The 25,245-nt window shown below is 38.2% G+C and overlaps 1 protein-coding gene across 8 annotated transcripts in view; it reads left to right on the forward strand.

Annotated features, from left to right (window-relative positions):
* The window catches only part of MAPK10 (mitogen-activated protein kinase 10), a 151,436-nt gene that overhangs the window by 87,920 nt on the left and 38,271 nt on the right, over positions 1-25,245 (forward strand). For 7 of the 8 annotated variants that reach the window (XM_030492128.1, XM_030492135.1, XM_030492130.1 and 4 more), the window contains 5 exons: positions 12,307-12,436; positions 14,567-14,625; positions 16,197-16,335; positions 17,602-17,767; positions 20,983-21,054. In XM_030492128.1, the coding sequence (XP_030347988.1) occupies positions 12,307-12,436; positions 14,567-14,625; positions 16,197-16,335; positions 17,602-17,767; positions 20,983-21,054 (566 nt within the window). Of the gene's footprint in view, positions 1-9,004; positions 9,106-12,306; positions 12,437-14,566; positions 14,626-16,196; positions 16,336-17,601; positions 17,768-20,982; positions 21,055-25,245 lie in introns of those variants that run through there. The other variant, XM_030492136.1, reaches the window with a different exon arrangement.

The raw sequence follows: 25,245 nt of genomic DNA on the forward strand, positions 1-25,245 counted from the left end.
ATTTGTGATGGAAGCAAGGGTGAAGTCCAGTTTTCTATGGCAGGTCATGAAGACATAACTTACAAGCTTGAGGATGCAAGTAATTAAAATCTTAGAAGCAGCTTATGAAGACACTTATCCTATTTTGTTCACATTGGTGCCTATACCTGTGTGCATTACCAGGAGAAACTGTTAGCTTTAAAGACAAAGTCTTTAAAGACTGGTGGTTGAATCTTAAAGAGTGCAGAATTCTTTCAAATCAACATGTTGTGATGGTGGTGCTTGTTGTGGCTTGTCTAAGTGCTGATTCTTTCCCCAAAGTAATCACAGAACCATAGAACCATTTAGGTTGGAAAAGACCCTTGAGATCATTGTTTCTAACTGCTAACCCAGCACTGCCAAGTCCACCACTGAACCATGTGCCTAAGTGCCACAGTTACATGGTTTTCTAAAATCCTTCAGAGATGGTGACTCAACCACTTCCCATAGTGTTCAAAGGCCAGAGGAGTAATGCAACAGATATTTTCCACTACAAAATGTCCACTATGAAAGTTTTTGGTGGTTTTTTTTTTTTTTTTTTTTTTTTTTTTGCTGTTCTCCTTGGAACTGTCATATTGAAGTGTGCTGTTGTGTCATAATATTGGTGATGGAAGATTTGTTAAGATGGAATTGGCTAAAATTCCCTCTAATTCTCTGTATGTCCATGTATTATTTGTCCTAAGACAATTATTATAGGGAAACATCTTCCATCCCCTTCATCTCTGGTAGAGGTCTGCAAAGATATGAACATAGTCGATCAATAGAACCACTTAAAAATACACTTTAATTTAATGTAACTATGTTCTGTGTGGGATGTGCCTGTAAATGATTAAGAGGATCAGATCCTTGAGTTTGCAAAAACATTTGAGCTCTTTTGAATGATGGTTATCTTTCAGTTCTGGTTTTGTGTAGCACAGCTGACTCCTGGTCTGAGTATACAGTTCTATAGTGATAGCAGATCAATGGGAATAATGGTAAAAGCCATAGAAAAGAAGAGCTGATACTTCTGAGTGTAATCAGTTCTGAGCCCATACTGATCAAAGAAGAGTAGTAGTCTATGCTTTTTCTTTGGTGCAGTGGAAAAACCACAGAGAATAGCGAACATCTCAGTGTTTTACAGTTAATGCACAATTTGTATGGTTTTTCTGGACACTGGTGTATAAAGTTCTTGAGAAATCAATGTATTTCTCCTTTGTGGCCCTGCTATCCCAGTAATACTGTTTTGGTTTCTTTGTGTCACTGAATTGAAATACTGTGTTCCTTGATCGAGATCAACATTTCTGCTTGTATAAACTGGCATAGTTCCATTAAAGTTCAGAGGTGTTCGCACCATGGGATAGATCAGTAATTTTCCTCAGAAGAGGAGAAGAAAGAATACATTCAGAGGAAAAATTAAGTGAATCATGTACCCAGATGTGCCTAAAATTTCAATGGCCCTCAAGGGAGCGGCAGTGTTAATTTTGTCAGTCCCAGTCTCTTCTGTGAATCAGTACTTGAGCATATGTTTTGAGCTCAGTTACTCGCAGTAACACAGTCACATCTCGAAGACTTTTGTGCTTAACAATATGTCAACTGGCGCTGCAGATTTATCCTGTTCTGTTAAAGATTCTCCACGTTGTATCCATTAGTTCGGCTTATGTTCTCTTTCTCATGCAGTTGTGTGCTTCGCTTATGTGCTTTGACACTCCACTCCTGAGGAGGTTTTTGAAGACAACCTTTAGAGAGTTTTTCAAGCGTTGTGTGTGAGGGTAATGTAGAGAATAGCTGTCAGTTTGTACTGTGAACTATTACTGTACTGTTAGTGAAATAAGCATGTCAGTTTAAACAAATTCTCTGATGTTACCCAGGACTAATAACATCTCATACAACGCAACACCTGATGAGTTGTTTTGGTTTTTTTCTGCTGAGAACAAGTGGTTTAAACTACTGCCAGATTTTTTTTTTCACTTGAAGCTCTGAAATCTTGAAATACTGTAAACTCACAGCAAGCTTCAAGCCTCACTTGTTCATTTGTACACTGCAGGATTTGTCTCCAACTACCAATTTGCATTTACATTGTAGTTTTCTTTGAATTTTCTAGTGAGCTGTTGCTCTGAAATGCCAGAAATTTAACTGCATGCATTCAGTTGCCAATTAATCACTCTCTGATGTATATTTGGAGCAGCATATTCTGGGGTTTTTTTGTTATGATACATTTATGCCTTGATTCTTCAGATAGCAGTTTTTTTCAGTTCAATCAGTACAACTCTTAGGTATAGAGCAGGTTTATTTGCAGCCATGACTGGATAAGCATCTATGATCTTGCTAGAGCCATTAAAAAATTATCAGTTCTTTGTAAATTTTGTGGCTCAGGGATGTAACTGATGTTCATGTAACTTAAGTTTTTTCAGTATTGGCTGATTAAAAATCTAATTTAATTCACACTTTTTGCTATCAGGCAGTAACATTTTATAACTCCTTTTAGAGGTGTCAGGCTCCATCCACTCCTACCCCATTTAAAACTTCCTTTTTGTCACTGCCAGATCTCCCTTTTCTCAAATGAGAGTTCTATCTTACTCCTACACTGTGACACACTGGGCAGATATTTTTCAAGACTCTCCTTGCTTCTCCTGTTTTGTCAGGTTTTCTGCCTGGAATTCAGTAGCAGACAAATTTCATTTCAAAGACAAAATTAATATTAGAATTAACTACTGTCAATGCATTGCAGCCATTCCTTACCTGAGTTCAGAGTTATCTTTTTATTTTATTCACTTGAACTCTTGAGAAGTCACCACTGAAATGAGGACTGTTGCATTGTCATCTCTGATTACCATGTGTTTAACATGATAGTAATTCCACTAAATACTTCTGCTACTTCTTAGGGGCAAGGACTTTCCCCTGTGATAGGAGTATAACCGTGACCACAATGGAGTCAGAGAGGTAGGGCTATGACATAGCACCCAAATAAAAAGGCAGGTATCAAAACAAAGCAGCAATGGAACCAGAAATAGAAAAAAAGAAAGAGCCAGTCTGAATGACATGCAGCTTAGTCAATTCAATTTTCTTTGTCAGCACATATTGTTGATGTTTATGTGGTCTACAGCTTTTCACAGTGTTTTACAGAAAGCAGAAAGTTGTCCCTTGTCCCAGGGCCTGCTGTCCTTATACAATAAAGGTCACAATAAAAACAGTGACAGAAAAAAATATAACAGAAGTTGTGCAAACTAGAAAGAAAATACGAAAAAAGAGATTGTGTATGAATGCTAGGTGAACTTTGTGAACATTGTGAGACATGTCTGGCATGACATGAGTGGGAAAACTCACCAGAATGGGCAAGAGTTGGTGATAAAGAGAGAAATAGTTAGGAAGGAAAGCAGAAAGGAAGAAGACCCAAAGACAGGACTGAAAGCAAGTGACAAACAGGATCTTAAGCGGGTTTTTTTGGATTGATTGAGGTTTTGTGGGTTTGTTTGGTTTGAGGTTCTTTTGCTATGATTCTTTTCTGGATTCATCATGTTACACTCTTCCATATAAAATTGGTTGCTACCCATTTACAAACTGGAAATGTATTTTGTGGCTCTGGGGTTGCTAATTCACCACGAGCCACAGAAGGGGGCAGAGTTTCTAATTCAAACAAAAATCTGGTTTTAAAATTGTGTCAGAACATCTGCATCTTGAAATCTCTGGTGTTAACAGGGCAACTTGAAAACCTAAGTAATTTCTAATTTTGTTCCTGTCGAACTAAGGCATTTTGGCTTGTCATATAGCAGGTAAAACATTTTGTATCCTTACAAACAATCAGGTTTGCCTGCTAGCATCTTACCTGTGTCAGAGGTGTCCCTCAGTATGAGAGACTGTAGATACAGAACTATCCCAGTTGGATGAGAGTGCTGAAAGTATTATAGCAACTTGGATTGGTTGAGTTCATGTCAGCATAGGGGCAGGTTGTGGACTAGCTCTCTGCCTGGGAAGGTAAAGGTGACATACGTGGTAGTATTGGCTTTCTTCCCTCCCAGAACAGCACCAAGTGACATTTTGGCATCTCAGATTCCCTGTTTCTGTCTGCTTAGTATAGCCTTGCAGAGATTGCAGGGTTAGTTTTGGGAAACTAGAATTTGAGTAGCCTTTTAGGGTTAAATTTTTACGTTGACTTTTTTTTCCATCTATGATTATCACATTGCAGATGGTGACTTGCTGACAATACATTTTCAGTGCTTGGCTGAATTCTGATTTTTAATCAGTTGAGAAATGCAGCAAGAAAGGTTGTGAAATAATCTTTCTTTTACTCCAAACTGACAGCTTTTGTTCCATTTGTCAGGCAAGCCAGCAAGTCTTTTAAATTATGACTACGAGGTGGGTATGGAAGATAGTAGCTGTTTTCTATTTCAGTTTGTAGATCCAAAAATAACAGACTTATCATGTGACTGACAGTTCGAATGTGCTGGGTACTGAGCTTCTGCCCAGTGCACAGACTCTGTTTCAGTGTTGGTGTTTTCCTAGTCTTGTAAATTGCTGTTAAATGAGGAAACTGGACTTTTTCTGTCTTTGCTGCTTAACAGAACTTGAAAACTGTCAAAGTTCACATACCCTGCTGATAGCCCAAAGCACTGAATGTGCTCTCTTTGCCATATGCTGGGCAAACATTTACCTAATATGGTTTAACTACAAATCACACTTGAACTTCCCTTGCCCATTTATTTTCTGCCACTGGCTATTGACAGGCACCCCCAGTTCTGATCCATTTTTCTGATTTTTACCTTGCCCTGGCTTCAGTAAATCCTTGAGCATATAAAGAGTGAGTAATGTGACATGCTTTGGAAACCATTGTCATCTTTTACATGTCACACACATAGGGGAAAGCATTTTGACCTCGAGTCCTTTTAAAGCAGATTGGAAAAAACCCTTGGCTTCTTTCACTGACCAGGTTGAATTTCCTAGGCTGGCTGTTAACAAAAGTTATTGTCAACTAGCAGACTATATAGTGAGATATTGACATGAGAAATGCAGAATCAGAAAGTACGGGTTTTACAATTCTGTTCAGAAAAGGATTCCACAACTGAGTCACTTTCAGAGCCAAGTATAAAGAATTAGCAGAACATATACAGATAAGAAGTATGTAAACATACTTCATGTTCAGCATCATCATTAATATTTTAGTCTCCAGGCAAACTGAAATGGCACCCATTATGAGAGGAATACCAGGCAATGTGTGAAAAGTATAGCTGTTGTTACATTGCCTTTCCTACCGTATTCCTGCACCATCTTTGTGAGAATGCCTGTGGGAAAATTGTTTATCTTGCATCAATATACAGAGCTGATCAGTGGATTACAAAATGGTTCTTGTTAGGGCGTCACCAGCTCATGTAGTTAGGAAGATAACTAAATTGAGGTTCAAGCTATGGATGTGAGAGTCACAGAAGTATCTTTGTACAACTTGAGCCAAAAGGGCATAACCTTGAGCATCAGAATTGTCAGCTCAGTAAAAAGACCTGTGCAAGGGGTGGAACTTCTCTATACACAGGCTTGTGGTTTGTGGTGGTGATGGAGCTGGAAAGGACAGTCACCTTTAAGTCACTATGAGAGGTTTTGATGGAAGAACACTTTGTTAACATGAACAGTTTGATACTTTCATGTGTGTAGTTGTTTTAAAAGAAGATATCAGCAGAGCAGGTTTAGCCTAGTAACTGAACAGCCTCGAAGAATTTGTCAGCAAGTAACAGAGGGCAAATTTTACTGCAGACCTTCCTTTTCTTAATAGATTCCAGCCTGTGATTCCTTTTTCCCATCAATTTTCCAAGTGTGTAGCTTCTTTTGCCACCTAGTGAATAATTTTGTTCTTTTAAAATTTTAATCAGTAGTATAATTGCCAAAATTATAATATAGCACATTTGGAGCCACCAGTGACAGATGTTGAGTGAACTTTTATTGTAAATATGTTTACTAAAAATAAGCGTTCCAGCCTTTTTTTTCCTGTGCAACTTCTTTTACATTGTCTTATGTATAATGGCTTGATCATCTTCCTTCATACCACATATCTGAAAGTTTGGTGAATAAGAGCTGTCTCGGTATGATTGAATTATAAAATAGATTTCACAGCAAAATTTTAAAATCCAATTGCCCTTGGAAATACGAATTCATTGTGCTTCCCAGTTTATCTTTGCTGGAAAGGGCTGCTTGGCTTTGACATTTCAGGCAATAATTGTAGTACTTTAAAGAGAATGAGTAATATGGATTCAAAACTGGACTACAGCTATCACGGATATGGAAATGATACTATTCTAATACTTTACTGGTGACAATAAAGGGACTGGATGAGTTGTGGGCTTGAATTTTGTGTTTGCTTTTTTAGGAGTAAACATGAGTGCATTTTGATCTCTCATTTAAACTGCACTGAGGTGACAGCTTAGTTCAATCTCTCTTTTTGCCTTTACTGCTTAGGTTTCAGGTCATCTTGGCATGTGAAGGGGCTCCAAAGGGCACCAGCTGTAGCATCTTGTTGGCAAGGTATTTGCTGTGACAGGATGCCTGTGTATGACTCTCTTGCTGCACTTCAGCAAGTGCAGTTTTTGCTAACCCATGTAGTGCAGGAAGGAACATTTTGAGCTCAATCAGTAATCTCTGGTGTGCTAGGAAGCTCATGGAATGTCTTGGAGGCTGATTTATTTATTCTGTGAAACATCCATGGTGATAGCAAAAAAATAAATGATGAGTTTGGTGCAGCTGGGGAGGCAGCTTGATTGTATTTCCTAATCCAACTGTTACCAGCTGATTGCAAGGAGCTGTGAGCTGATGGAAACTCACAACAAATAGCTGGAACTGTATATGGTAACAGAAGAAGTGCAGCAGTCATCCATTATGAAATTGTACTGGTCTCCTTAAGCATCAGCTCTGAATGTTGTCTCAGAGGCCACTGAATTTCTCTGACTGTTAAGGGGAAATAGACCTGATCTGGAGTGTAGAGCAGCCATTCCTCACAACAGGTCTGCAGCTCATCATTAGGGTCATATTGGTTATGTTCTGGGTTTTCAGCACACAGACTTGATTCCAAATGTAATAAGGACAACCTTGAAAGGCTCTTGTTCATTACAGTGGACTTTTATTGTACTGTTTCAGGGAAACTGTTTCTGCATGTTGGTGCATGTATGGAATTCTTTCCATTTTCATCAAAAACATTCACTATTTTAAATGATACTTTCTGGAGAGAAGTTTTCACTCTAAGAATAATAATTTATTTTTTCTTTTTTAAAGTGGTTACTGAAGAGAGGAATACGCACTGTTTGTAAATAGATCTGTATCACAATCTATCTTTAGAAACTCAGAAGTTACATGTTGTGTATATATACATTTCAATATGTATCTCTGTGTGTATATAGAATGTATTCTGCTCCATGTATCAGTGATGATTGTTAGGAGAGCTATCATCAGCGTTCTTGTTAAACATGATTTTCAAAGTTACCAGTTCTCTCTGCTGATGGACATCTCAGCACTAAATAAAATAGGCATTTCAAATACACAGATCAATACCTTGGTTAACAAGATCAGCTTCAGCTTTCTTCCATTTTTCTATGCTGGGATGAAGGAACTAAGGCAAAATGCTAATGTCAGCGGCAAAACTACAGTACCTAGAAGGATCAAGTAATGCAGATATATATAACAGTGATTTGTAATAATCAGCATTGCAGCTGAGGTCTTTCTGGAGAAAGGCAAAAGATGACCAAATTTTGTCACTTTAGAAAGTTCATATAATATTAAGTAGCTTTTCAGAAAAATTAAAGTAATATATGTGTTGCAATGTATATGCATAATAAAAGGTAAGAGGAACATTTACTGACCATTGGATTTCTACAACATTCAGTGAAGAGACTTTCTTAATATAGAAAGCTGTTTGCTGAGATTGCTGAAATCTCCATTTCACAGTGTGCCCCAGGAGTCTAGGAGCTTCCCTTCCTGTTTTGGGCTTCCATTCTGTCATCTGAGGGCTAACAATAGTACTTTAATGAAGTAGTGGCTTGAGAAAGGATAACCATCTTGAAAAGGAAATATGTGCACCATCTGAAGAATTTCGAAACTAAAGACTATCAAAAATTGTCATTTGTTATACTAGGAACCTCTAGTTAAAAGTTTATTTTAAAAAGAAGTGTATTCTGTGGTTTTGTCAGCCTGTTCTGGCATAGAATATAATGGAGTAGATAAATGCTAAGTTTCATTTTTGATTAAAAGAATTATTCCTGTATGGGAAGAATAATTTTAAATATTTACTTGGTAAGTGCATGTTGAAATAGAAACTCAGATGTGAAACTAGAATGCTTTTCTTGCTTTCTGAAAGAGGTATAAAAATGAATGCCTGGTCCTTCAAGTGTATGATAACAGAGCATTGCTCATTGATCATTGCAGTCTGAACTTTCACGCAATATTAGTGGTAAATGGTGATCTCAGTTAGTGTAAATCTGACTAGAATGGGTTTCATTTATTTCCCTTTTTTTTTTCCCCTGCTGAAGTCAGCAGAGTCTTGTTAAATAGCTGTTATTACGTATATCTCTGGGTAGGCATGAATTTATATTCACATCTGGCTAAAATTTTTTATCTCTGCTAAATATGTTTATTTCAAATTATTTACAGGTTAAAAAGGCACTTTAAACACAAACATTTACCTTGTCAAACTAGCCATAAACAGAATTTATAGGAAAGAGTTTATTTACTGCATTTTCTATCTGTTCAGCTGCCAGAGATGTGGTACTAAACTTGGGGGATTTTTCTGAGCTCATGTTGCAGTAGAGCTATCATTTTATTACAAGACTAGAATTGTAGTCTTTGTTATAAAAATAGGGCAACTGTACAAATTAAAAAATAAATTCAGTTGAGCAAGAGGTGTTACGATAGTTTCCAAAGAAAGAAGCACAGGCTTTTAGATGCAAGTCCAATCTCTTGTTGGAGATCTTGACATTGACTTTCACACTCAGCCATTTCACAGCAGTTCACAGACACTCATTACTCTCTCTCTCTTATTCCTGCTCCCTTGAGTCACCTGTTTATACAGCCACTCTTCTGCCAGTGATTGAAGTTTGTCTTAAGAAGGCTTATCATCAATACTAACCTTGGTGTTCCAAGGTAAGGATTTTGTGTAGCAAGCACCAGAGAGAGGACCTACATGTGGTATCTGTAATTTCATTGTAGTAAAATACATAGTTGGCTGTCTGTAAACAAAAGCTTCTCTCTGATGAATAGAAAAAAAAAATCAGTGCTATCAATTTACGCAGTGCAATCAATTTACGTATTGACTTCTCGAAGTAGTTGGACACCTTCCATTTGATAGAAGACAGTAATAGAAGAGCAGTCAAGATCCTGGTATCTCAAAGTAAATATCCCTGTACAAATGATGACTTTAGTTGTTTTATTTTCCTCCATGCTATGTAAAGGACTGGGAATGGATCACAAAACCCAAAGGCTTAAGAAGGCCTTGGTTTTCCGATTTTAGATTGATGCTTTTTTGTCTCTTTGATGGAGAGAGAAAAAGCAGAAAAGCAAATGGACATCATAAACTGGAGAAAATGGTTTGGTTGCTCAGACAAACTTTTGGTGTTACTCTTTTCTTTTGCACTGGAACAGGTTGACCAAGGATATTATAAATGCTCCATCCCTGGCACTGTTCAAGGCCAGGCTGGATGGAGTCTTGGGTGACATGGTTTAGTGTGTGGTGTCCCTGCCCATGGCAGGGGAGTTGGAACTAGATGATCTTAAGGTCCTTTCCAATCCTAACTATTCTATGATCCTATGATTCTGACTCCTAGTCAGTGATTTTATGATGTAACTAATGAGATTAAAATGAAAGAGAAAAGATTGTTAAAATGATTTAAAGTACCCTTACATAGTCTCATGTAGGCTTTTTTGATTTGCTTTTTTGCAAAATGAAAGACCATTTTGGCTTTGCTTTTTATTTGTTCAATAATTTCTTAATGCTATTAAGGGATATTTTAGTTGTGGCCTTTATGATGCCCTGTTGTGGCTGAACTAAATGAGAATGAGAGAATTCTGACAGCTGCTATAGGAGGTTTGCTTTCTACGTACTATTAGGCTATAAAACACACATCTTGTTCCTCCTAACATAAGGTTTAGTTGAGTGAAATTCTTTGGCCAGAATAAAGTCAGGTCAGACTGGATCTTTGATAACCTTATCACATAAGCTGCTTCATATATGCTTTAACTAGTGAGTGCAATGTCTATCTTTATGTATGTGCCTAGTACGATGTTAGCTGGGTCTTAAAAGTTATATGCCTTATTAATGAATAAGTGAAGAAAGAATTGTTACCAAATGAATGGATTATGTTGAAGTGTGCCTGATCCCAGACACTTGTTCAATGCAGAGCCAACTAGAGCAGGTGCTCAGGACCACTGGAAGAGTCTTGCTCCATCTTCTTTACTCGTGCAAGCAGATACTTAAGAACAGTGATAAGATCCTCTTCTCCAGGCTAAAACAACCCCAGCTTGCTCAGCCTTTCCTGTATGACAGATGTTGCAATCCCTAATCATATTTGTGGTTCATCAGTAGAACCACTCCAGTACATACCTACCTTTCTTGTACTGCAGAGCCCAGAGCTGGACCCAGCACTCCAGATGTGGACTTAGTAGCATTGAGCAGAGCAGAAGGATCACTTCCCTTGACCTCCTAGCAGCAGTCTTTCTTCTTTCTAAATGCAGCCCAGGATGCTGTTGTCCTTCTTAGCCATGAGGGCACATTGCTGGCTCATGTTCAGCTTGTTGTCCACCAGGACCTTGTCTGCAAAGCTGCTTTCCAGACTTTTGGCCCCCAAGCGTATAATGGTACCTGGGGTGATTCCTCTCCGGGTGCAATGCTTGGCATTTCACGGTGTTGGTATTTTGGGGATATTCAGTATTTATTTTTACTTTTTTCTCTAAATTAACATTTTGATCTGAAGCGGTTTCACTACGAAAAGTTTAAAATAGAAATTCTTGATAGTTTAAAATACCTGCAAGGGTAGTCACGAGAATTTTTTTTCCTCTCTGAACATATTTTCAGGGGAAATCCCACCATCCTGCCCCAAATGTCGGCAGTGGGCTAAAGCACTCTTCAAAAAATACTCATCACTTTTAGCAAACAATTATTCTTATTTGTGGGATGTTTGGTGCTCTTTATTCAGAAGTAGTGTAATTATTCTTCTCTGCCTGTGTGATTTCCAGGACATACATTGCCAACACTTACTTACTTATTTAGAGGACGTGTATGGTTTTGTTGGCTTTGTGACTAAGCTTCTGATGCATGCCTTCTGCTCTGTACTTGGTCAGTAAGACTGTAATGTCTACAGTAAGCAGGAATTAATAAGAAATGAAACACAGGATTTCGAATGTTTACTTTGCTGCTTAAAGAAGTATTTTTAGAGCAAGTAGTGGTTGGGTTGATTTATCTTTTGGGAAATACACTGTTGCTCTTCGTGGAGTAGCAGACAACTTTCCTCTTGGTAAAAGGGAGAATCAAGAAGATTCTCTTTGCGAAAATTTCTAAGAATTAGTGTGCTTTGTGAAATGTAGAAGTTAAAATTTGTGTAGTCGGATTTGAACCACAAAAATAAGTGGTTCAAATTCATAGGAAGTGAAAGTTATACAAAACACTTAAAAGTTTAAGAAGAATTTTAGGAGCCCAGTTTTAAAAGCCCACTTTGCAAACCAGAGCCTGTATTTCTTCATGCTTACGAAATTTTTAACTAAGCATTTTTTCATTATCACAAGGAAATAGTAAAGAAATCATGTGAAATGGTTCTGTTTCTAGGCATGTTATTGGAATTGGATTATATAGTCTCAAAGAATGATTAAATTACTTGATTCCATTAGAAATATAATAAGGAAAAGACAAACCTCATTCTAGATAAAAGTGGGCAATTGTTCATTGAATCACTTAGTGAAGGTGTCCTTAATCAAGCAAAAGCCTCTCCACTGTACCCAATGCACAGAGAGTTGCTTTATGAAATAACCTTCTGTCTCATCCAGTTTCTATTGTATTTTTATGTGAAGTTACTTAATTATATTTTTCCCCACCCCTTGAAAATGAGTGTTAATTTCCTACAAACTGGAGGTCAGAAGTAGTGGTGCATGCTGTCTTCTGCCAGTGTGGTGGTACATGTTTCCTTTTGACGTCTTCTTTTTTCTAACTAGAAACTCTCTCCTTCTTTTGTCCCAGTATTTTTCTCAGTGGAAAAAAAAAAAAAGGCAATAGTAGACTTGAGGCTCAGGAATTTGCCATGAGAAATGCAGGATATTCTCTAAGATGTATAACTCCTGTGTTTGTGATTACTGCAGTGCTGCATATGATGCCGTCCTTGACAGAAACGTGGCCATTAAGAAGCTCAGCAGACCATTCCAGAACCAAACTCATGCCAAGCGAGCTTACAGGGAGCTCGTCCTCATGAAGTGTGTGAATCATAAAAATGTAAGTAAGTTTTCAATAGGAAACCAGAGAAATGGTATGTATATTCATTTGCTAGAAAGCAAACTGTATTGTTGGGTGCCTTTTTAAAACAGAAGAAATGAAAGGTAAATTAAGCTCAAGGGCTACAGTCTTTCAGGTACTAAATGACCACATGAGAGAGTGAGGATCTGTCTATGTGCTTATTTAAATACTATGTCAAATGGGGGTGCTGCTAGTAGGGTTAGAGGGGTAGAAGGGGAAAGAGCAGAATACGTTCTTGTCAATTCCTTATCCAGAAATGCAGAAGTTGTTGTTGGAATCCTGGCTCCATCCTCTTGTCACTGGGATTTGTGACTCAAAAGAACTGTCTCTTTAGTTGGCATAACCATGCACCAATATCACTCCTTGTTCTCAACTTCATCTGAAACCTAGTCATATAGATGCATTGTATAGATTGTACAAGATGAGGGGTCATCATGGTGAAGGTTGCTGCAAAACTGCTGAAGAAAGTTAAGAACCAAAAGGACTTTTCCATTGTCACATATCTGCGTGTAAGCTAATGTGTGTAAGCCAGGGACTCTGAAGCCTCAACACATTGTACCATTCCTTCTAATCACAGCGTTCTTGTTGACATGAACAGAACTAGCAGGTTCTAGACTTTCCTGCTTCTTACATCCTCTACCTATTATATAATATTTAGTATCCATAACTATTCCTATGCTACAGCAAAAGTATTCCATGGATTATATGTTAATTGTAATCATCTATTAGTTAGAACTATCTGCCTGACACTGTATAAGCTTGCTTTTTTGTAGTGAGGTATGTAGAATTGTCCCATTGCATTGTCCCAAGAATTTAATTTTCCTACAATTCCCCAGTTTCTGCTGTGACTTGGTGTCATACCCTTTCCTTTTAATTATGAGTGAATTTTTCTGTTTGCTATATGCTTAGTCTTGTCTCAGATCCTACAATGACTCTTTCTCCCTATGCAAAGCATAAATGAGCTCAAAAAGTGTGATGTAAGGTGAGATTCAACATTAATCACAAATTCGCATGGAAAGAAAAAGCAGGGATGAGTGAGCAGTTCTTCCTGCAGGTGGGAGAATAATGCATTCTCACTCCATGTTTTCAATGGACTGGAAAGAGCAGAGGGCAGAAGGAGTGGTATTAACTTTAAATATATAACTTTAAAAAAGCTTTATAAAAGCTGATAACAGCACAGCATTGGTTGGGTCAGAGTTTTAATCTGTCTGTACAGAGAAGCGCAAAGGAAGGAGAGGATTGTAAAGGCACCTATGTGGAGGCAAGAGGTAAAAAAAGGAAACCCTAGAGAGGTGATAGAGGTGGGGAGAAAAGCATTCAAATGTGGTCTTCATGGCAGCTGTATCGATACCTTCTACCCCTGTTGCCCACGCATAAGAAAAGCATGGCGATTTAAACATGTGAGGTCATGTTTTTCCTCTGCACTGTTTCACGCATTCTTATCGCTGTCTTTCAACAGCCCAGCCCATTTAAACAAAACAAATTTAAAAAACCCTAAAAATAAAAGAATAAAAAAAAAGGGGAGGCAAAAAGGAGCTGCAGTATGCAAGATGTCTTTGCCCAGAGTGTGCCTACCATTTTAAAGTGCTTCTACTAAAAAGTGGTACCTCTCATGGTGGAATTTGTATCAGCATATGTGAGTATGTGCCCTCAAAGGAATTGAGGCCGTATCAGAAAGAAGGGAGGTCTTCTGGTTGTTTTTAATAAGATGGTCCTTTATCATTTGTCCCCTCAGATGAGCATTCTTCATATGTAAGAAATTTCTGGCTGTAGCACAAGGACTGCTGTGCTAGATTGAGCTGAAGTTGGTCTTTGAACCTGTAACTTCAAAATTCAGAGGACTGTCTCACCCTTAGCATTTTGGTTTGCCACTGATCATTGCTAATCCGTGTCTCAGAAACCATTTCAAGTGCACTTAGAAGAAATCTGAGAGATCTGCAGTATTTTATTTTGAATATTGCTGACTTTTTACTTATCCATAAAGTGAGCAGTGTTAGTGTAAATTGAGCAGTGAAAAAACAGAATTTATCCTTTAACACACACTTCAAAATGGGTTCAGCTGCTTACATTTATCAGTTCTCTTCATCCTTTGTGTATTTTGCTTTTCAGATTATCAGTTTATTAAATGTCTTCACACCACAGAAATCTCTGGAGGAGTTCCAGGATGTGTAAGTAACACAGGCAGTAATTAAACTAAAGCTTTAGAGATGGGAGGGGATTGTAGTGTACCTTGAATGCAATAACTCAGCAAAAGGCAAATGTTATATGCCCCTCTAAAAAAGATCATGTGTAGTTTACACTGTGTGTAAAGAGACACTCTGCATACCAATACTGAGAGTACTTTAGACACCTATAAGGTGGCAAATACTGGGCTTCCTAAGCAGTGTAATAGTGTGAAAATCTAGCTGATTGCTCTTCTTGTGAGGTCAGTGTTTGTGTTTGCCTTCAAAGGCAGAGGAAGGGGTCTGAGTAGTTAAAAGGGCCTGCTTTTTTGCTATTAGTTTGCTAGGGGAATGATGGTTGCTATGAGACTCCCTAACGTACATGTGGCACTTTAGTCTGAAATAATGTCCTGTAAAAAAGACTGAAATGAAACAATTCCTCATTTCATATTTGTTTTAATATAACCTTGGGCTGCATAAAATTACTTGCCTGGGGAACTAGTGCTAGGTGTAGAGTACAACTAGCATCTCTGCTGAACACTGCTCTATTGCACAAGCACTGCTGCGTATAGTACGAACTGGCCCTGAATGAAATTTTAAGCATTCAGTGGTTTACATAGTTCTACTCCTTTCATCTTCCAGTCATTCCTGTATTCTGTACACACTGTATGGAAATGTATTCCCATTCTGTACTGATATTACTGATACTAATCAGTAGTGATAACAGACAGATTGTGATGGCTGAAGTCAGGCATCTACTGTTCTGGTTTTGGTATTTGGAATTTCCTCATAATATTGTCACTGCAGACCTGTGCAGAGTAGAGGAGGGAACTAGTGCTGGAGAAAAAGACAGGGCATGCAGCACACATTGAAATGGAGAACTAGTATTTTCCCCATAGTTTGAGAGTGCTTTAGTGTAATGTTACTTATGAATCAGCTGTGCTTGTGCGATGTCTCGTAAGAAATGAGCTGATGTGTTTAACATATTAACTTATTGCTAAAGGGTACTGGGCTAATGAGGTTGTCAGTGAAGCTTATTTATCAGAAGCACAAGGTCAATTAGTTGCAATGAGAATTATGTGAAGTCATGCAATCTTAGAAAGAGTTTTGGGGACATTTCGGATGGGGTTGCATATTTTAGCCTCTCAGACATTTCTACTACTCTCTAATTCCAACATGTACTGTGGTAGCCATTCCTCATAACGGTCAAAGGCCAAACAGTCATGACGTTTGATGCTTGTGGCTCTTCTGTTATCTGCACATTTCAGCGTCTTGCTGCCTGTTTGTTCATGCGGGGTATAGTCTCTGTTATGGGGAATGCACCAAGAAAGGGCCAGCAATCCAGCTGTTTTGCTGGGATGCTAAAGGAATGGTATCTCTGCCATGAGATGGTATAGTGAGAAACAAACACCACAATGGTAGCATTGTGAGTGGGCCCAGTCTCCAGCTGTGTTACTCCCAGTCCTTAGAAATAAAGTGAATATTGAGCAAGAAAAGACATTGTTACTTATTTGAGATGATGCTGTGGTTCCTCTTCAACATAGACAATAACACTATGACTTTGCTTTTTCATTCAGTTACCTGGTAATGGAGTTAATGGATGCCAATCTATGCCAGGTCATTCAGATGGAACTAGACCATGAACGTATGTCTTATCTACTGTACCAAATGCTCTGTGGTATCAAGCATCTTCACTCTGCAGGAATTATTCACAGGGTAAGGGGCCTTTGGTTTAAAACTTATGGCACCATATGACGTCATCATGAAGATTTTAGAAACCACTTGAGATTCTTGTGTACTGTGGATCAAAGCCCTATCTCCCAGTAAAATGACTATAAACTCACAAATCCTAGTTCATCCCTTTAGCAGAATAGCTTTGTGCTTGTGTTAGGAATGAGATTATTTGTAAATTTAATCAATGGAAAGGTAATGCGATTATTAAAAATAAATAATAACCAAATAATAAACACTGGAAATCTTCAAAGTGATTATGATCTCTGAAACGTGTAGATTAATGATATTTGTCCTGAAAATACAGCTGGCTACATCTACCACACATGACATTCAGCTACTTTGAATTGATGTTGTACTGTGGTCCAAGTATTTTTTGGTCAGGATCTGCAGAGGTTAGGGTGTATGGAATCGGTATTTGACATCATTTATGTATGCTAAAACAAATTAAAAGACTGCTAAGTCTTCTGCATCCTCTCATTTGCTTTTCCACGTCAGAGTACTGTGTCTGGTAAGGATGCGGTACCTGGCTGTGAATGCCAGAAGTGTGATTGTTGCCGACATACAGAATGGTTCGTACGACAGTGGGCAGGAGGCAGTTCTGAACAGATTGAAAATACCCTGAGTTATCTTCTTTATTGAAATGTGCTTTTACTAATTTGGGATTTCCAGACAAAAAAAAAAAAACAAATCCAGAAATGTTTTCCTTCTGTTATTAGTGAAAGAAAGCAAGGGCTGATAAAGTGGGTTACAAAGTGGATGTTGCTTTACAATATACAAAAGTCTCCTTTCTTAGCATGTCATATGGTTAGCAAAGGATTATAGATTTGGCTTCCAGATAGTCAACCAGCAAAGGATGAGTTGAATTATTATAACTGAAGCATTAAGTTATCTCCACACGTACAGTTGGAATGTCCCTATTAGGGTCACAGCATTAAAAAAAAATACTCAATATGGTACTCTGATACTAATCCTAGTTTTCTTGAAGTGCTAAAAGCAATTAATTTAACACCAGTAGGATCCTGCTATCCAGGTAAAGTCCCACATTATGCCAAGTTAGAACATCTTCCAGAAGAGTTTGCTTAGAGAAACAGTAGCAAGGTTTTGCTGTGTATTTAAAAGTATTTCTGATAGTAGCTGTGTCAAAAGAGTAAAAGAATATTTTAAGGGCGACCTAAAATATCAGTTCATATCACAGCTGTGCCTGGCTTTATGAAGACAGTCATATGTCTTTTCACTATCTTTTTGCAGGATTTAAAACCAAGTAATATTGTGGTAAAATCTGACTGCACGTTGAAGATTTTGGATTTTGGGCTGGCCAGGACTGCGGGTACTAGCTTCATGATGACTCCCTATGTGGTGACACGTTACTACAGAGCACCAGAGGTCATCTTGGGAATGGGCTACAAGGAGAACGGTAGGGCTGCTATTTCATAGCAAGCGCAGTGTGACCTGAAGTGTAAGGTCTGCCTCTACAGTTGTAAGGGGTATCAGGAGAAAAAGAAAACGTAATGGGAAATGACATGTTTAGTTTAAAAGGCAGGTCATTTAGAGCAGTTTCTCACTGTTGTATACTGCAGCTACTGAATGTATTTGGGATACTGGGTTGGTGAATTTATCACTGTGGAGTTGCAGAGTAATGAGAACCTTGTTCTTAGTTATGGTTGAACTTAACAAATACAATTAGCTCTTTCTCTTTGGCTTCTGCAGCTGTAAAACTGTGGAAACTACTGAAATGGCTGAATGAGTGATGTGCTTTAAATTTGAGTCTGGGTCTCTGAATTGTTTGAGGGAAGAGGTACAAGCTGAAAGAGAGAAACCTAGCCCTTCCAGAATTTCCAGAGAATATCCAGAGTTCAAGCTGAATTTCAGGAATGGTTTCTATCTTTATTTTCTATCTAGTTTTCTATCTAGTAGGTTTAACTAAAGTCCCAGATTTTCTGACGGTTTTCATGTGGTCAAGATCTAGGTATAAATTTTGCATTTTTTTTAATGGAAAGTAGAGTTGGATAGAAGAGGAAAAAGTTGAAGCTAAAAAAGCATGCATCTGATTTGTATGTAGTTTCCCTAGATGTAAATAGAATTTTGCTCTGAACAGTTTGTGAGGGATCTGGATACCTCTTGATCCCTGCAAAAATTGTGAAAAGCAGGTACGGGGTGCTCACTATAGAGAATCAGGTAAGGAAGAATTCACATTTTGCAGAGGATGAAGGGAAAACTTAATAAGTGATTCTCATTTTGTAACATAACCGAGAATTGCATCTGAGTGCCAGGTAGGCCAGGCAGGAAAGGAGGGGATACAACATATAGTGGTGAAAAATCAGCTAGGACTTAGATTCTGCTGTCAAAAGCTACCACTCGTCTGTTTGACATGGAAAGACAGCAAATGTTGAGACCAGGAGTTTATTAAAAAGTGTCCTAAGTAATTTACATTGAAGAGGTTAGCTAACCTGTGCGAGAACTTTTACAAAACAGCCAACTGTATCCTGTAAAAGGCAGTGAACCGATGTTAGGTGCTGATTCCATGACTTAAACAATAAAGGCATGCTAACTCTACTTTCTTCAAAATTAGCAAGTCTCTGCAAGAATTACTTGTAATGTTTATGAATATACAGTACACATTTTAATATGAAAGTCTAAAAAGTAGAGGATTATTAAGCACAGTCTAAGTGTAGAGAATAATTTCTGAAAAAGGAATAATCTTCTTTAAAGTATTTTGTAATTGTTAATTTTTATAAGTGCCATTAGAGATTTGAACTAGGCTCAGCATGCTTAGATGGTTCCTTTGTCAAAATCCAGAGTTCTTCCTATTCTGAAATGAATTATTTTGTGTTTATTTTTTTTTCTCTCCAGACATGTAGTAGATGCTTACTATTGTTGTTGTTATTGTCCCTGAAAGGACAGAGAAAGCACTTGCTTTTCACATGATTAAAATCGCACCAAGAAAAAGTTAGACACACTTTTGTGATGAAGTACACAGCTGGGAAGGTACTAAGAATGTTTGCCACATCCAAAGGTCCCAATCAAATGCCCACTGAAGTTAACATAGAGACTTCCTTTGACTTCCTTGGGCAATGAATCTGGATCAAGATGAATGATCTTGTCTAACTTGTACAAAGCCAAAATAAAGTAAACAGAGAAAGAAAACAAAATATTTGAAAATGAAGGTCAGCAGTCTGTTTGGAGGAGCTGGTCTGCTTGAAGCCTCTGATCCAGCTCCCAAGGAAGTCAACAGAAAGGGTTGGGTTTTGCTTCCCTGCTCTGGCCTATGCTGCCACATTACTGAAGCTCCCCTACCTTTTTTCCCTCTGACTATGTACACTGCCTGTATAAGGACCGTTCACTGCTTTCATTTTCTTTCTGCACTTGGTTGGCTAAAGATGCATAATTATCACCAGTTTGCTGCACTTCTGTGGAAGGTCCCATAGCTGTCAGTATGAAGAAAACTGCCACTGCCTCAGGCATGCTCTTGCTGTCCCATGCCCCTGATACCTGTATCCTCCTTTTCCCAATGGAACATTTCACCTTTATTTTGTTTTACCAAGAAAAGAGTTGTTTGTTTGTTTCTTTGGTTTGGTTTGGTTTGGATTGCTTTTGAAGGATAAAAAGGGGAAGAAAAAGAGGAGAAACTGGTTGTGTAGGTCAAGCATGACCACAAAATGAGGATTCAAAGCTGAGAAACAATATAGTCTTTTAAAGCAGTTAAAAGCAGTTTTTCCCCTTCACATGGAATGCAGGTCTGTTCTTTCTGTGCATACTGTGCCACTATCTATCTATCTAGCCTTTTTTGTTGTAAGACTTAGATGACAAAAATATCCCAAACCACCCAAGTCAAGCAGATAATCTAACTATGCATATTGCATCTAAAAGCTAAAGACAGGATCAGGAAGATAAATGCTCTTAGTCTTGACGGTACTTGTCCTGCAAAGTGGTTGTTTTAGCATTTATTTTGAGTAGCTATGCAGTAAAAAACAGAGTCTACACAGGTCACAGTCTCCAATTCTTTCCATTTGGTATGTAGGTATAGATACATATAGATAGGTACCTAGGACATAGGTACAGATCTTGAAGCAGGAGTTTTAAATAGCCCTTAAGGGTGGTATTTATCTATACGGTCTTTACTTATGTGAGTGGAACCTCTTGTGTACTGCTGTAGAGAGACTCAGTCCTGCAGGGCAAAACCTAGAAACTGCTTGGCTCCAAGTAGGATTTATTCCAGTTGATCATTGTCTGGGCCAAGGTTTTTTGTTGTTATTTTTCTCTTAAAAAAAAAAAAAAAAAAAAAAAAAGCTTTTTTTTCACCATAAACTCAGTGTATATCATGACTCTGTGCAGTTGTTACTTGTTCTTTACTTGCTATCTGTGGGCCTTTCCCGAAAATGTTGATTTTAAACTTTTTCCACCATTGCTACTAACTACTATCAAGCTGACTGACAAAGCTTTTACTTATTTACTTATTTATTTAAGCTTTTGGTGAGACATGAGAAAAAAAATAGAAAACTAACAAAACCACAAAACAAACTGTACTGTTCTGATCAACCTGCTCTTTTTCCCCTCCTTTAGGAGTGAAATATCGTAGTTAACTTTGCTTTTTTTCCCTCCTTCTTCACTTCCCTGTCTCTGCTGTTCTAGTGGATATATGGTCTGTGGGATGCATTATGGGAGAAATGGTTCGCCACAAAATCCTCTTTCCAGGAAGGGACTGTATCCTTGTGCCATTTGCTGCAGCTTCACCATTATTTGTTCCTCTCCTTCACCCCATCCCTTTTACCACGTAATGACTATACCAGGACTGTAAAGATAGAAGCAAAAAGTTGAATCCCAGGGGTATGAGTAAATGAAAATAGTGCACTACTAATATGAACAGAATTTAAAATGAAAAACAGATGCACAGAATTATTTCAGTCAAATAAGTTACTTAATTTTAAAACCTGCAATCATTCCATTTTATGTAGTCATTATGTCATACTAATAAGCAATATAGAAAACAAGCATCATGGGTTCAAATTAGATAGCTTATTTATTACTCTTCAAGGGAAAAATAAGAAAGAAAAGAATCCTAGCCTGGTGCATATGGCTCCTGTAAATCTGTTTTTCTGCTTTTATGTTTTCAAGATAGTGGCTTCATAACATTTGTGGTGACATCATAATCTTTTGCTTGCTAATGCATCATGGAATTGGATTCATCTGAATGCTGTATGGGCTCAGAGTTGAGTCAATACAACTTTTTTTTTTTAAAACAAAATGAAGAATTTGACTCACCCAGTTTAAGGCAACCGTTTATCTGCTGTGGTTTCCAAATTGGCCTGGAATCAGATTCTCTTAATTTAAAAATGGACTTTCCTTTACTTGCATGAGGTCTGCGTTGTTAATTAAACTGTATTTTCCTCCCATCTTGTTCTTCTTGACTTGGGTGATATTATTTTAACCATTGCCAAGGTGGTGAAAGCAATATTAGAAAATGAAAACAAAAGAGGAGGTGCTCTGCTTAGCCTTCGGTTTATCACAGGCTAAGCCAGGCAACCTGACTGTGATGGCTGGGAAGTTTAAGTAGTATCTATTTTGCCCATCAGTATAAAATGCGGCAGCGTAACATGTTTTCTACTTTCAGAAACAAAAAGGCATATTATTTTCATCAGGTTGGCAGAAAGACACCATAAAAAATCTGGAATCGGCAGACATTGGCAGTTGGTGTGGAGAAAACCCAGCTTTCCAGACATGTAGTCATGGAAGTAAATATTTTTGCTGGCTCTTGAGTGATTCCTCTACTGTTTGTCAGAGTTAGGTCCTGCCTGTCCTGTTTTCACAGCTCTGTTGACTTTCTCTGAAAATGTAGCTCTGCCCGGTAGCCAGGTGAAGATGCAGTTATACATTACTAACAGGTAGATGGGGAAACTGCAGGTACCTCTTGTTTGTTGAGGAGGAAACAGCAACATTGTACTGGCTTCTAGTCTTATAGGAATATGGACTGGAAAGTTATCAGATACAAAGCACGACAATAAAATAAAAATGGGATTTTTTATTGTTAATGGAATAAGAATGGTGGTTTTTGTTATTGATAGCTTTGATATTTCACCACATAGCTGCTGGAGCTTCTCCTACTTGTGGAGCAGGCTGCACGCCCATCTGTGGTGGGCTGACCCTGGCTGGACACCAAGTGCCCACCAAAGCCATTCTATCGCTCCTCCTCCTCAACTAGACAGAGGAGAGAAAATACAGCAAAGGCTCATGGGTCGAGATAAGGACAGGGAGAGATAATTCAGCAATTACTGTCATGGGCAAAACAGGAAGGACTTTAGGAAATGAGTTTAATTGATTACCAATCAAATCAGAGTAGGGTAATAAGAAATAAAACCAAATCTTAAAAACACCTTTCCCCATCCGTCCCTTCTTCCTGGGCTTAATTTTACTCATGAATTCTCTACCTCCTCCCTGGCAGCAGTGCAAGGGGACAAGGAATGGGGGTTGTGGTCAGTTCATCACCCATTGGCTCTGCTGCTTCCCCCTCCTCAGGTGAGGACTCCTCACACTCTTCCCCTGCTCCAGCATGGGGTCCCTCCCACAGGAGACAGTTATTCGTGAACTTCTCCAATGGGAGTCCGTCCCACAAAGTTGCAGTTCTTCATGAACTGCTCCAGTGTGAGTCTCTACCATGGGGTGCAGTCTCTAATGACAGTGCCTTATTCAGGGATAGCAACAGAATAGTTTTTAAATACCTTTTAACATTTCAGTATCAGCTAAAATAACAACTGAATTTATGAACAAATGCAGAAAACATTGTGTAAATTATGGGATAGTCCTACTTTTTAAATCATTGGAAATCCTATACCCTGAAAGGCAGTATATGTGGGCCAGATCACAACTCCTACCACATTTTAGTGGTGGGTTTACTCAGGTGAGTTAGAAGTTTCGCATTCGTTTCCAAGTCAATACTCGTTTGTTAACCAGTTTTACCCCATGAATAAGAGTTTTCAGAGTCAGAAAAACTAGGTTGTATATGGGTCCATATTATTTCCTCTCCCACTGCAGCTGTTGATGAGCAGATCTAGTTTGCCTCCTAGATACAGGAAGAGCTGGAGAAGCATTTATGCAGCTGCAGGTAAACTTCACAGAATGACATTATAATAAAGCTTCCTTTGGGCTACTTAAGACCTTCCAGCATTGGGGTTTCTATGCTGAAAGAGGCAAATCTATATAGAAACTGAATATTTCAGTTCTTTTTAGTTATTCAGAAGACTGTCCACTGTGTGCACTTGCTATCGATATAAGGAGCTTACTCGTTTCTAGCCTGGGTAAGAACATCAGGTATGGCACAGTATACATCCAAGAAAAATTCCACAGCTGCTGTCAAGTTTTATGGAAAGAAAAAAATTAGGAAATTAAGATTAACTAAACCATCACACTGAGTTACCATTACACTTAGTGCTGCTGACTTGAAACTTCAATTTCAGAGTCTTCATGGAAATTAAAACATAGAGAATATTAATTTCAGATAATCTTATTTACATAAATAAGAAACTTCCTCTGGGTTACTATAAGAAAGCTCTGAAATCTGTATAGGCTACAGGTACTAGTATAAGGTAACTGTTGTGGTTGGTATGAATGGAAATTATGCATTTTCAAAAAAATATGTATGTTCGTTAACTTTATTAAAATGCTCTCCGAACACATGTTCAGTTAACTGCTATTTTCACTAGCAAAAAAGGCCAAAAAAATCTAGAAGATGATCAGTCTGTCAATATTGCTGAGATATTTAATGTAATTGACCTAGTAGGACACTTGAGATACAGCAGGGCTAGAGGATTGTTCCGTTCAAGTGCTGTCAGCTTGTGATGAACTAGCTGGTTTTAAGAAAAATAGGAACACCCTTCAGCCTTCTGGAGAGTATGGGGTAGAAATTGCACAGCAGGTACCTTTGTTCCTTGTTACTCACCTGAAGCAGGCATTTCAAAATGCTGTCAAGGAGACTTCTTTGTCAAAAGCCAGATCCGCATGAGAAGAAATCCACCTTTTGATCAACTTGCAGATGGATTTACGGACCAAAACTTCCCTGCGAAGTTCTGGTAAGCTTTTGTAGTCCACTTCTGAGCTCCTTGCTCATTGTTTCTTCAATCCATATTCTACTTTTGTCTCAGTTAAATCAGAAAGAGCGTGAGCAACTAAAACCTGCCCAAACTCTTGGATGCCATTGGAAATACATTGGAAAAATCCAGGACTTTCCCCAAAGCTGTGTTCAGCTCTAGCTAATAATATCTTAAAAATCTCATGAGATCTCAATTTAAGGATTAGAAATCTATTTTTGGTATTTTTTTGTCTAAGAGAAGAGGAAAACTTATAATGGTCTGAATGCTTTCAAGTGAGATAGATTTATTAAGATCTGAGCTGCTGAGGCCACGGTGGTGTCCCACAGACACATATGACTTAGTGGAGAAATAAAGCAAACAGCAGTTCTCTTCAGTACTGAGGAGGCATGTAAAGGTGTAAAGGAGGGTACTCTAGCAAGTTCACATGTGAGTCTTTCACCTGATCAAAGGGGAAACAGTGATTTAGTCACAGAAATCTTCATGATAACACATAAGTGTCTTACGTTTGGCTAGGCCTGGATTACAGTGGTGAGCATGGAAAATTCCTGCTGCAAATAGAGTCTAAAACAGTCAAAAGAGAAAATACCATTAGGATAGCAAGAGAGAAAAAATCCAAACTGATTCTAATGTAGATATGAACATTCAAAATGGATTGTGAAGGGAAGTCAGTATCAACAGGGGAAGTTAATGTTTTCTGTGACCGGGTTTTCAAAAATTCCTTTGTCCACCAGCTGTCTTTGAGAGTGGTGGGGTTAAGACATGCTCTCTGACACCTGATAGGGAGCATTCTGTTGTTTTTTGTTGTATTGCT

Source organism: Strigops habroptila, chromosome 7 (assembly GCF_004027225.2).
Source record: "Strigops habroptila isolate Jane chromosome 7, bStrHab1.2.pri, whole genome shotgun sequence".
NCBI lineage: Eukaryota > Metazoa > Chordata > Aves > Psittaciformes > Psittacidae > Strigops > Strigops habroptila.